The 12,808-nt window shown below is 58.6% G+C and overlaps 1 protein-coding gene across 14 annotated transcripts in view; it reads left to right on the top strand.

Moving 5' to 3' along the window:
• Window positions 1-12,808, top strand: part of CACNA1C (calcium voltage-gated channel subunit alpha1 C) — a 474,146-nt gene that overhangs the window by 414,460 nt on the left and 46,878 nt on the right. For all 14 annotated transcript variants that reach the window (XM_060113743.1, XM_060113735.1, XM_060113742.1 and 11 more), the window contains exons 28-29: window positions 239-397; window positions 861-971. In XM_060113743.1, the coding sequence (XP_059969726.1) occupies window positions 239-397; window positions 861-971 (270 nt within the window). The remainder of the gene's footprint in view (window positions 1-238; window positions 398-860; window positions 972-12,808) is intronic.

The raw sequence follows: 12,808 nt of genomic DNA, 5'->3' as shown, positions 1-12,808 counted from the left end.
GACCCCCTGGCTACGTCCTGATGGGGACTAACTAGAAAGGGTCTCTCCCCCGTTAAGGGAGGGATAGAAAATCAAAAAGCGTCCAAGTAGCAGCTCAACCTATAAACGAGCTAGAGCAATAGATGATGTCTCTCCCTCCCAGAGAACCCCACCCCTGGGGTGTGCAGCTTCCTCTGCACCCACCCACCCCCGCCGTCCCCCATCATCCGGGTTTCTCATCCCCGTCTCCCCGACCCAGCGGCAGTGCGTGGAGTACGCCCTGAAGGCCCGGCCCCTGCGGAGGTACATCCCCAAGAACCAGCACCAGTACAAGGTGTGGTACGTGGTCAACTCCACCTACTTCGAGTACCTGATGTTCGTCCTCATCCTCCTCAACACCATCTGCCTGGCCATGCAGGTCGGTCCAGCGGGCCGGCCGTGGCGTCTACCAGTGGGCACGTGGGCGGCGTGTCACCATCACGCTGGCCAAGGGGGCGGAGGGGGGCGCAGCTGGAGAAACACAAGTGTCCCTTCTCGAGGGTGGAGGATCCCAGGACCCTGGGTCGATGAGATGGAGGGAGGGAAGTGGAGCACAGGTGACCTTGAAGGGGCCGTGACCGTCGGGGGGCCGAGCCGGGTGGAGCCCCCTGAGGACCAGGAGGCCGGCAGAGCTGTCCCCCGGTCAGGGCAGGAGCACAAGCCTCTGTGCAGCTGCACTGGCGGCGACAGCAGAGATGGGAGGGACCTGCAGGGCTTCCTGAGTCCACCTGGGCCCCGCGGGGGTGCTCGGCCCCCCGGGCTGGGTGCAGGAAGGTGTCTGTTGAGGGCTGGCTGGGAGCAGGGAGCCCCGGGCTCACTTCATGGTCCCCCCGCCCCTCCAGCACTACGGTCAGAGCTGCCTGTTCAAAATCGCCATGAACATCCTCAACATGCTCTTCACTGGCCTCTTCACCGTGGAGATGATTCTGAAGCTCATCGCCTTCAAGCCCAAGGTAGGCCTCTGAGACGGGCCTCTGGTCCACGGTGCCAGGGGGACAGTGGGTGCAGAGTCTCAGCGAAGGACTGTATCCTCCCAATGATAAACGCTCCAGCTCCGGAGCCTGCAGGCCTCGAGCCAGGCGAGCTCCTCGAAGCAGAATCTCAGCCCACGGGCCAGGCCGTGGTCTGGACACAGGGAACAGGGACATGCCTGAGCAAACCTCCTTGCAGGGTAGGCAGAATGGTCCTCGTCCCCCCACCGTGGCCCCGGCCCCTGGCACGTCATCTAGAAGAGAGTGGAAACCAAACCTCTCGAGGCCCAGCCCCCCAGACCCACCCGGGCTCTGTTCTCTCCCTGTTTCGCCCGCCGCGCAGACTAAGAGCCTGGCTGTAAGAGCTGAGCCGGGGCTGCGTTTGCTCAGGGCTGGGTGTCTGTTTGCCCACCTCGGGGCTGCATCACTGCCCCCTGTACCTTCCAGTACGGGACGGACCCGCAAATGTCTCTGCTTTGCTACTTGTAAGCGGCTTCTAGAAGAAAGGCTGGGAGAGAAGATTAGAGCCATTGGCTGAGCGGGGCAGGGCCAGGCACGTTGGACCCCTGTCACTTGGATTATCTGTGCCCTCCCCAACCGACCTGCCCCTGGGCCTCAAGGACGGTGGGTGACCCGGTTCAAGCAGGCCTTCCATCTCCGGCCCTATAGACAGGTCAGCACCGCCGGCGCCCACTGACCTGGGCTTCACAGGGGGCGGCTGCCCCGGAGGGGGTATCCCAGTGGCTTGGAGGCTCCCGGCTGCTGCACAGCTTTGGGGGGCGATGAGAAGGAGCGTCTTGTCAGTAAGAGGATCGGCAGGGCAGCTTTCCAGACCTTCCCTTCCCCACTGTTACTAGTTTGTCCAGACGCAACACAGGTCAACAGTGGGTGAAAAGCAGGAGTCCCTGGCCCTATATTCCATTTCCATTCAGATGTTCACCTGCCCCAGGACTAGCCGGGCCAGGAGGGGTGCCCCTTGGCTTTCAGATCCCAATCCAGCGCCAGGATCTGCGTCATCTTCTCTGAATTAACATTCCACCAACAATTCTCAGTAACCTGCAGTGCTACGCACACCTCGTCGCGTGGAATCCTCAGGACGCCTCTCCAGGATAGGTATTAGCTCCTCGTCTTAGGGAAGAGGGGAGTGAAGCTCAGAGCAATTAAGTATCGTATTAATTACACCATTTAGTAAGCTGCAGAACTGGGAATAGAAGCCAGCGTGTCTGACTCTGTAGTCGATGTAATTTCCGCCACACAGAGCTGTTAGCAAGGGTCTTCCCACACCAGGTGCTCTGCTGGGAACTTTCCAGAAAGAGGGAAACCACCTTTGAGGGGCTTCAAAGACAAGACAGACCGTATTCTTACCGTGCCGAGTCTCCCTCTCTCACTGAGAGCGCCTGGGATCCTGGCTGATTTCCAGAGACTAAGACCCCTGATGAATGTCATTTGGTGACTCTAATGGTGTCTTCCTGTCTCCTCCAGAGCAGCACATAAACGCTGCCTCACTTTCCCTCCCAAGCCGTGTCCCATTTAGGGGCAGAAAAGACCAGGGAATGTCCCTGGCCACCTTCTGTGGGGTCCCCTGCGGTCCTATTCCCAGCCATGCGGTGCGGGAACCGGCGGGCTCACAGCCCGCAGCAGCGTGCCCTGGGGAGGCGGGGAGGCCGGGCGGCGCTGGGGCTGAGCTTCCGACTCAGATAACAGCCTCCAGGAGGGAAACTGGCATCATTTTCACCCAGTTTTGTGAGACATACAGTTTAAATATTTCAAAGCCTGGAGTCATTCCACGTTGACTCATACGTGTTTCAGACGATGCCTGATGCCGGCTGCAGGGCCCAGCAGGGGACTTCCGGAGTCAGGCTCCTGAGCTCAGGAGAGGCACTGGGCAAACCTGCCCTAAGGAGCACGTGGCAGTGACACCTGCAGGGACCTCTGCCTGGAAAACGCTCTCCTTGAATCCTGCACACCCAGGAGCAAAAGCCCGTTTCCCGGGAAGCAGCCAGGTCGGGTGCTCTAAACCATAAAGCACCCAACTTCCTCCATCTCTAGTTTTCTGTTGTGAGGAGATGGGATGAAATAAGAGAAACTTTTCCAAAGAAGTAAGAGAGCCATCCTGGGGCCATCTGCATTTCACACATGCCAGGGTCTGTCTGTGGTATAAAGAAAAAGGGAAATGGACCTTTTCTGGGGATACCCTGCAGGGGCTTCTGGCAGCAGACGGGGAAGGGTCCCTGGCCTGGCCAGCCAAACAAGCCTGTCCAGTTGGGAGGAGAGTGGGGTTCCTGGATTCTCGTTAAGGAGTAGACTCCAAGAAAAGACTTGCCTGGTGGTGCAGTGGTTAAGAATCCGCCTGCCAATGCAGGGGACATGGGTTCAAGCCCCGGTCCGGGAAGATCCCACATGCCGCAGAGCAACTAAGCCCGTGCGCCACAACTACTGAGCCTGCGAGCCACAATTACTGAAGCCCGTGAGCCTAGAGCCCATGCTCCACAACTACTGAAGCCCACATGCCTAGAGCCCGTGCTCCACAACAGGAGAAGCCACCACAATGAGAAGCTCGCGCACCACAACGAAGAGTAGCCCCCGCTCGCCACAACTAGAGAAAAGCCCGTGTGCAGCAATGAAGACCCAACACAGCCAAAAATAGATAGATAAATAAATTTTTTTAAAAAGAAAGTACCTGAAGCTCTGCTAGAAACATCTAGCTGGATCTGGCCCTAGAACCGGCGCTCCTAATGTGATCGTGTGTTTGTGCCGCAAGTGAGTTTGCACCTGCGAGCGTCAGCTGAGGAAGGACAGTTAGGCAGCAGGGCCGCAGGAACTGACATCAGTCCTGACATCAGGTGTCTGAGGTTGGCCTGCTGGGCTTCCTGCTGTGTCCCTTGGTCTCTGCGGTGGGTTGGCTGGTCGGTCGGTCGGTTTGTAGTTTGGCCTCGTTCTTCCGTTGTCCTCATGGCAATTGATGGTCTTGGTCTTCATTTCCGTCTGTTCTGCTCGTCACCTTATGGGAAATAAATTGACTCAAGTAAATCCCTGCCCTGCTCCTAAAATTCACATTCTGTCTGCAGAATGGGGCAGGTGACAGGAGTGTCTTGAGCACCTAATGGCCAGAGGGAATTTCTCCCCGAGCGGGAGGACTGCCCTGGACATTTCCGATGGTCCCTGGGCCCTACGAGACTGTGCAGGACCAAGCTGGTCAGCATGAAACGGTTTCGGATAGAATCGTCTGAAGTTAACTAAATAGCTGGACTGTCCTCCTATCACGAACCGAAATTTATCAGCAAAGACAGGAAAAAACTTTTAAGATACACTTTATGATAAGCGCTGAAAAATATCCAATGCCTCAGAATAAATCTAACCAAAAACCTCTAAGATCTTTACAGAAGATCTGTGAAATTTCACACAGAGGAGTTAAAGAAAACTCAGTAAATGGAGAAATATGTAACGTTCATGAATTGGGAAAGTCAATGTTACAAAGATGTCATTTCTCTTCAGTACAATCCCAGTTAAAACTCCAGATTGAACTTTAACCCAAGTCCTTCAGGGTCAATAGGACGACCCTGGGGTTTCCAAGGCTTCAGTCCCTCTGGGCAGCTCTGCCATGACTGTGGAGGTTCCAGGGCAGGGCCAGCCCCAGATGCTCCACAGTCAGCTCTGGGGGGTGGGGCTATCATGTGCCTGGAACTTGCTGTTGACCGTGACCCAGTGGGTGATGAAGGGAGAAGGGGCCCCAGGTTCCTGCTCAGAGAAGCAGATCAGCCCAGGGAGGTGGGAAGATTCCCGACTGCCCCTCCTCCACCCGGGGCCTCACCCGGGCCTTGGCAGGTGAGGAAGCAGGGGCAGCTGTTTCTGAGACCCTCCCATCCCCTTGGTGCTGCCCGCTCAGGGAGCGGCCACGTCTCTGCCCCCGGAGGGCCTGACCCCACAGGTCTCTGTGATCAAAATGCTTTTCCACTCCCTCCCTGCCGAGAACAGTCCAGAAAGCGAGTGGAACCAAAGTGGAAATGCTCATCGACCCCCTGGCCCCCAGCTCTTGGGCATAAGAGCAGCTGAAGCCTCGGGGACGGTCCCGATGCAGGAGAAACTGGGGCCCAAAGGCGTTTCAACCCAAGGGATGCATGAGGTCTCCAGACCAGCGCCAGGACTGTCTGCAGGAATAAAGATGCTCCGTGCCCACCATCTGTCTGTAAACAGCCACCCGCCTCCTGGGCACCTTGGCTCATGCAGCCGAGGCATGGATTCTTAATTTTATTTAAATTAATTCAAATCTGTGTGGCCACGTGGCCGGTGGCTGCCATACTGGGCCACGGGACTCTAGACACCGCTTCTCCGCAGGCCATTCGCGGGGTCTGCATCACCCCAACTGCTCTGGCTTCATGGACCCTGGTGGGTGATCTCAGGTGTGGGAGCCCTGTGGGAAGAGTAAGATGGGCTCCTGGCCCGCGTCCCCCATGTGGGTCCCCTCCTGGCCCCCCAGTCGTCCCCGGACCTCCCGGGTCCAGTAGCTGCAGATGCCGAGGCAGGCGGTTCAGTGGTCAGCACCAAGCTGTGGGGCCAGGCCAGGCTGATGTGCTCTGCCAGAAAGTCTGAGCTGAGAGTATGGATGGCCTTGGCCTTGCCGAGCATGAAGGCAGCCTTCCCCTCATTTCTGACTATGCTTATGCGTGAGGGTCCCGGCCCCTGGTGCCCCCAGAATAAAGTCTCCTCTGCCATCCTTAGGGCGGTTTTCTGTCTTGGGAAGGACTGTTGCCCGAGACACGGTACAGATTTCCGGGATGAACGGTCAAGGTAGAAAGAGTCATCACCAGCTGACTCCTTCCCTGGGCCATGGCAGAGGGACAGATGAGGGCTGGACTGGCAGAGGGGGCCAGGATGGGGAGGGGGTGTGGGTCAGGGAGCCTTCAGGGAGGCCGTCTCCAGCCAGGAAACTGCAGCCGATTCTTCCTTCTGTCCTCAGCTTTGTCCACGTCCAGAACCTTCTTTCCTCAGCTTTGTCCACGTCCAGAACCTTCTTTCCTTGAAGACCCAGTATCTGCTTCCACTTTAGTAACAGCCTTTCTCACATGAGCACAACCTCCAGACAGCTTGGGGCTCCCCAGGGGCACCCCTGCCCCAGCAGATGGGGAGGGGGCTTCCGAGGCTGGACCCGCTGTCTCTGGTGTTTCCTTGTCCCCAATGAGTGAGCCGCTCCCGCTCCGGGAGAGGGGCCAGGCGGGTGGAGAAGCAGGGCGAGCCCCCCAGCAGGTGACCGTCTGACAAGGGAAGGGACCTGTCTGCACAGCTGAGCCCTGCCTGCCTTCCCGCTGAAGCGGGGCTCAAGTTTAGGCCATGATTTTCCTTAACGTCCAAAATCAGCTCTGCCCTCTGTCCCCCTAAAGAAGGCCAGCGGGGGCCACACCAAAGGGCAGGCTCCGTCGGGGCAGCCTGGGCAGATGGGGCGAGAGGAGCCAGGGCTGGGCTCTTCCAAGTGCCGGGAGGGCCCTGTAGGGAGCCGTCGGGCTGGGGTCCTGGGAGCGAGTCCTCCCTGAGCTACTGAGAGAACGTCAGGACCCTTTCCTTAGAGCCAGTAAAGGACCAGGAGATGGAGGAGAAAGTGGGGTGACCAGCAGGAAAGGATGCCAGCCAGGGCCATTCCGTCTCCTGTCTGGAAAGCTGAAACTACTAGAAACTGGCTTTGTCTTCACCAGATACTACACTGCAGCTAAAATCTGCTTTCTCTCCAGCTTTACCTCTGGATCCAGCCGTACCACTCGCCCTCATTCCCCTCCTAACAGTTTTAAGTCAGGCGGACGTTTCTGCAAGGGGCAAAGATTTTTGTGAGGCTTCATGTCTTACAAAAAGTTTACTTCACTTCTTGCTGACCATCCCCTGCCCCCAGATCCCACCGACAGGGGAAATTCTGGAGACAGAGAAGGAAGCCCACCTCCCGCCTCAGCATCACCTCGAACGAGCCGGGAGGGCGGGTAGGGCTGTGGTCCAGACACGCCCTGTTCTTTCTGCGTCCGTTCCTCCGTAATGTGGGGAGGCTGGCTTAGCTGGGCCTGAGTGGGGTCGTGGCCATCTCAGTCTGCCCAGGCTGCTAGGGCAACAAACCCTGCAGAAATCTACTTCTCACGGTCTGGAGGCTGGGGGTCCCAGATAGGAGCACCAGCAGGGCCACGTTCAATGAAGGGGGCCCCGTCCAGCTCACAGCTGTGTCCTCGCAGGTGGAAGGGGCGAGGGAGCTCTGTGGGGTCCCCTGTTTAAGGATCCCAGTCCCGTTCCTGAGGGCTCCACCCTCATGGCCTCATCACCTCCCAGAGGCCCCCAGTACCATTCCACTGGGCGTTTGGGAAATCTGCAGGGGGCAAACCCCACGGTGTGCGGGCCGGGTCTGCCCCGGGGAGAGCGGCCCTGCTTGTCCTGAAAGAAAGTTTATGGATCGTTTACTTGAGAAGCAAGTAGGTAACATTTAGCAGAAACTGGGACTCGGTGGCCGGTTAGCAGCCAAGGTTCAGTGCAGCTCAAACTACCACTAGAAATATGAACGTCTCCTTCTGTTTCCTTCCGACATGGAAAGTTCAACTCTAAGAACACCAGGAGCCACAGCAAGAATAGTCCCTTTTCAGAAACTGCACGGAAACTTAGACATGCTTTCAGGCTGGTGGGCTTCAATCCCTTTAGAACCAAAGCTCCCTTTTGGCAATAAAGACTTAGTACTACTTCCTTAATTTTCCTTAAATAAAATTCAGAGAAAATCTAAATCTTTATGTATAGGAAACTCACACCTATACACATAATGTAAATATATATATGTCTATAATTCCCAAGTCATAATGGGAGAAGTCTGTGTTTAGTTCCCCGCACCCCCTTTACTGGCGGTCTGCAGGTACTCGATGCCAGATGGGCAGGGGGCGTTGAAGTCAATATGATCAAAAATAATCCCAGCACTCGTGGAAAGGCCCTGTGTGGGGAGAGCAGGGCAGCTGTTGCGTCTCATTATTTAATGTGGAGATGATTCACGCTGGGTGACACGGCCACAGGAGAGTCCCTGGCAGGGGATGAGGCCCCTGCACCTGTGAGCAGTGGTGTCCAGACCCGCCAGCCTGGACCTGTGGGAGGGGAGGGGGAGGGCTGCTAGCAGGGCTGAGACCCAGACGACGGTGGCAGGAACAGTCCCGGCAAGGCTGCGTGAGCTGGGCCCACCTCCCCTCCCCTGGACGCTGGCAGTCACTCTGTTTGACACAGGAGGGGCCAGGCCTGGTGACGCACCTCTGGAGCTGAGGGCAGGCGTTCTTGTTCACTCAGGGTTCTCTAAAGTGGGCGCAGGTGGAGGCTGCAGGGGTGCGGTGGGCCACGCCTCCTGGGGCTAAGGAGGGGCCGGCCCATTAGGTGGCTTGCGTCGGGAAGGGCGGGGGGCAAGGATGGGACGGTCAGGTCGGGTTTGGGGGACTCCCCCCGGGGCCTAGTCTGTGGGATGGGCTGGGAGAAGATTCCAGGTGGGCAGATGGCGCCTCGCTCCCACCAAGGCTGCCGTCCTCTGCGTCCCCTTCCCCCCTCCGGGGGGCCCCCCATGTCCCTTTTTTTTTTTTTTTTTTTTTTTATTTATTTTTTTGGCTGTGTTGGGTCTTCATTTCTGTGCGAGGGCTTTCTCTAGTTGTGGCAAGTGGGGGCCACTCTTCATCGCGGTGCGCGGGCCTCTCTCACTGTTGCGGCCTCTCTTGTTGTGGAGCACAGGCTCCGGACGCACAGGCTCAGCGGCCATGGCTTACAGGCCCAGCCGCTCCGTGGCATGTGGGATCCTCCCAGACCAGGGCTCGAACCCGTGTCCCCTGCATTAGCAGGCAGATTCTCAACCACTGCGCCACCAGGGAAGCCCACCCCCCCATGTCCCTTTGAAGTGGGGTGCCTGTGGACGTTGCCATGTGTCAGACGGCCTTGCCCGCGCTCGAGGCATATCCCCTTGAACCCTCGTCCTGGACGATCCTGCAGCGGGGTCCTGCCGTGGACCCAGGTGCCAAGTGGGGTGGAGGAAACCCTCCCCAGGCCCCAAGGGAGCTCAGCTGATCCCCTGTCCCCTCACCCCCGTGGGCGGCGGCAGGTCAGGTGGGGTTCATGCCCTGCCCACACCTGTGCACTTCCAGGCACCCAGAGGCACCCGGTACATCTTGGTGAGATAAATGAATGAGGGCCTTTGACACCTTCCTGGGGAGAAAAAAGCTTAATTCCACAGAGGAAACCAGAGCAGATGTCCGCTTCGAAGTGTGCGCTCCTCTATAACTACTGGAGTGCGGCCCCCATCACCGCCACCCACCCGGGCTCTCCTTGACTCCGGCCCCTGTCTGCTGCTGCCCTCGGCCCCGCCCGCCCCCATCCCAGGCTGTCTATGCTGGGGGGCTCCAGGGCTTCTGAAGGGGCGCGTCACAGGGTGGGAGCTGCCAGGGGCCGGGGGCAGCTGTGCACCAGCCATGCTGCCCCACTAGATGCCAGTAATTTCCTTGATTACTGTTACGTCTGAATGACATCCTAACGTCATACAGTTTATATTATCTCTGTGTGGCGGCAGTTACCAATGTGACACCCAGCTGCCGGCTGCACCCACCACCTCCCACCTCCCCGTCCCACGACCTGGAACCAGGCACAGCCTCCCAGCTCACGCCAGCAGGGCCCTTACTCGGCTGGGCACCCTTCCCTGGCCAAGCACACGCCGTCTGCCCACTCCATTTTAGGCCCCGCCTCCCCCAGGTGGCCCTTTGTGCTTCCAGCAGCTCCACGTCCAGCCTCCACCCAGGGCCACCCCGCCACGTCGATCTCTGGGGCCCCCTGTGTCCCTGGAAGGGAACAGTCTTGGGGCAGAGATCCGGACAAAGTCCAGTCAGCTTCCCCACCAGGAAGAGCGTCCGGTCACCTCCTCTGTGTTCCTTGCCTTCTCTCTGCTGGACCCGTCAGAGGTAGACAAGGAAGCCGCGCAGGAGGGGATGGAGAAGAGAAGAAAGCCAGCAACGGCAGCACAGTCCCGGGTGTGTAGACTCCTGTGGACCCCTCTCACCACCATCCTGTTTTAAAGCTTGTGTTGACTCTGCTCTGGGCGGGGAAGGGGCTGAGAGTCCAGAATTCAGGGACCAGGGCGTGTGCCTGGACCTCCCAGCAGCAGCCCTGCTCTCGGGACCAGAGACAGGATGTGGGCCCACCTGGCAACCCACTCCTCTCCTCCCAGCCCTCCAGCCAGAGCAAAAGGGGCCTGGGTCTCCCTGGGAGGAATAGTGGTTTCTAGGAACCTGGCAGTTAACTATCTGTGTGAACCTGAGTTTGACAGAATCTAGCCAGGACAGCTTGCTTACGGTCACCAGTCTCAAAGTGATGCTGGATTTCATCCGAGAATCTCAGGACAGGCAGTCCTCACTAGGATTCAAGATGAGACCCACTGAAGGGAGCTTGGGATTCTGGAACCTTCACTTTCCCCCTCCTCCTTCCGCATTCCTGAGCCTTGCCTTCCCTGCTGCTCAGTCCCACCCCCAAAGCTGACCCTGTGCGTCTGGCCTCCCTAGAAGGGGACGGACCAGCTCCAGCAACCGTGGCAGTCGCTGGAACTCACTGGGCTTCCTACAGGTGCAGGCACTTCACTTGTGTCATTCCTACCGTAACCCACAGGTCGCTGTGTCATAGGGGGAAACTGAGGCACAGAGAGATGCGGTTATCTGCTCAAGGTCACCCAGCCAGTAAGTGCCAGAGGGAGGACTCGAACCCAGACACCCTGCCTCTGCAGGTCACACCCTTAACCACTACACCGCCTCTTCCAACTCGGAACAGCTCCAGGAGTGGAGTGAATCAGGGCACAGATAATCCAAGAGAGGAAAATCCAACATTCTCGTGAAGGGGAAATGCATGGTGGGTGCTGGGGCGGCAGCGTCCTTTCCTAGTCACGTGGTGCTAAACTAGGATCGATTTGGTCCACGTCACTTCTGCCGTGGCAGCCAGTGAGTGGAGGGTCGGCGCCCTCCGGAGAAGGGATTATTCCCAGCGGGGCGCTTGCCTTTCAGCCCAGGGGGACACGCACGAGACCTCCTGAGGCTGGGGACCCACTCACCCTGCAGGGTTAGAGATGGCGAGAGAACGTCTTCCCCCCAAACGCCGCCCGCCCCTGCGTGGGCAGCCCTGCCTAGCTCTGAGGGTCTGGACGTTGAGAGGTTTGGTTCACCACGTCAGGGAGAGCCCAGGGCCCCTTTCGCTAACCCTGACTCCTACCAGAGAAAGGACGCGTGACAGGTACGGCCTGGAGGTCAGCCTGATTTCGAGAAAACAAGTCTGATTTTTTTCCCATTCTGTTTCCTCGACCATACTCCCCAAACCCATGTCACCCATGGTTTCCAGCAGTCGAGGAGATGGGTGACAACAGGTGTGTGTGCGAGTGTGTGTGTGCGTGTGTGTGACGGAGAGAGGGGACACAGCTCTTGCACTGAGCACAGGGGGCAACCTTCCTCCCGGGCCCTGCCCGCTTGGGGAATTGGCCAGGTGTGTCCCTTGGCAACCTGTCAAGCCCCCTGGAGGGTGTCGGCGTGTTTCTGGGATGGGTGTGGACGGCTGGGAGGAGGCGCTGACAGCTGGATCTGAAACTGTGTTCATGGTCCAGCTTGGAGGGTTGACGGGGCAGGAAGCGGGTGGACAGGGCAGGGGGAAGCTGCCTCTTAAAGGGACCCTGTCACACACACCCCACCCCCGTGGGCCGTGTGTAAACCTCCTCCGGGCGGGAATTGGTGGGGCTCTGCGGCCAGTGGAGGCCTTGGCCCCGGGCCCACAGGACAGAGGGGCCAACCAAACGCGCCAGCGGCACAGCCTGTGGAGGGCAAGGGGGTGGGTGAGGCCGGGCAACCCGGCGGAAGCCGCCGGCCGCAGAGCGCTGGGGCAGGCCTGCCCGTCCTGTGCACGGACACAGAGGAGCACAAGAGCAGGGATGACAGGCGATGCGTGGGGTGGGTGAGGGTTGCAGGGTCCCTGGGGGCCAGGCCCCTCCCGGAGCTCGCCAGCTGTTAACCTCTCGTCTGCCTCGCCTCTGCCTGCCTTCTCCCTTTCTGTCTCTCCCCTCATCCACGCTGTGGACCGAGGCCAACTCACCCATCTGTTCCAGGTCCCTCTGGTGAACGAACAGACTCCAGCCCCTTCCCCCTCCTTGAGCGCCGAGACGCCCACCGACCTCTCTCCTCCTCTCGCCCCCAGACCCGAATAACGATTTGCCACTGCGTTTTCTAGGCTGGATGCTGGGCGTCCTGGACTCTCCTCTGGTTCCGGCTTCCCTCCTTTCTCTTCCTGGACACCCCCGCCTTCCCTCCCGAAACAGCTCTACCCACAAAGACGGTTTTCCTCTCTAGAGATAGTCCCCCGGTGTTTTCCAAAACCTGATGTTAAAGCACATGCATATTTGTTGTTTGCTCGGGGTCTTCACTTTTGCCCTCAAAACCAGTGCTTTCCACGTGCCCCGTGATGCCCTGGGAGGACCCTGGAGGGGGTCGGTTCTTTCCCGCTCACAGCATGTGACTCGAATGGGAGAGAGAAGCCTCTCGGTGCCCCCAGAGGCTCCGGGATATTCAGAAAAATACTCTGGGAAGCCAGCAAGGGTTTCAAGTGACCCTCAGCTCACCCACGCCCTGGCCGACCTCTGCTCCCCGCCGGGCTGTCCAGAGTCTCCACGGTGGCATTTCTGCTTTTTTTTTTTTTTTGGCAGAAAGGCCTGGGAACCGAGAGGTCCCTTCCCCTGTGACCTGACCTCCACACTGAGAATAATAGTCCTGGGACAGCATGTCTTGTGATCCATCTGAGATGGGGCACGGCTAGGAAGGTGGAGG

Source organism: Mesoplodon densirostris, chromosome 11 (genome assembly GCF_025265405.1).
Source record: "Mesoplodon densirostris isolate mMesDen1 chromosome 11, mMesDen1 primary haplotype, whole genome shotgun sequence".
Lineage (NCBI taxonomy): Eukaryota > Metazoa > Chordata > Mammalia > Artiodactyla > Ziphiidae > Mesoplodon > Mesoplodon densirostris.
This window is presented reverse-complemented; position numbering and strand designations above follow the sequence as displayed.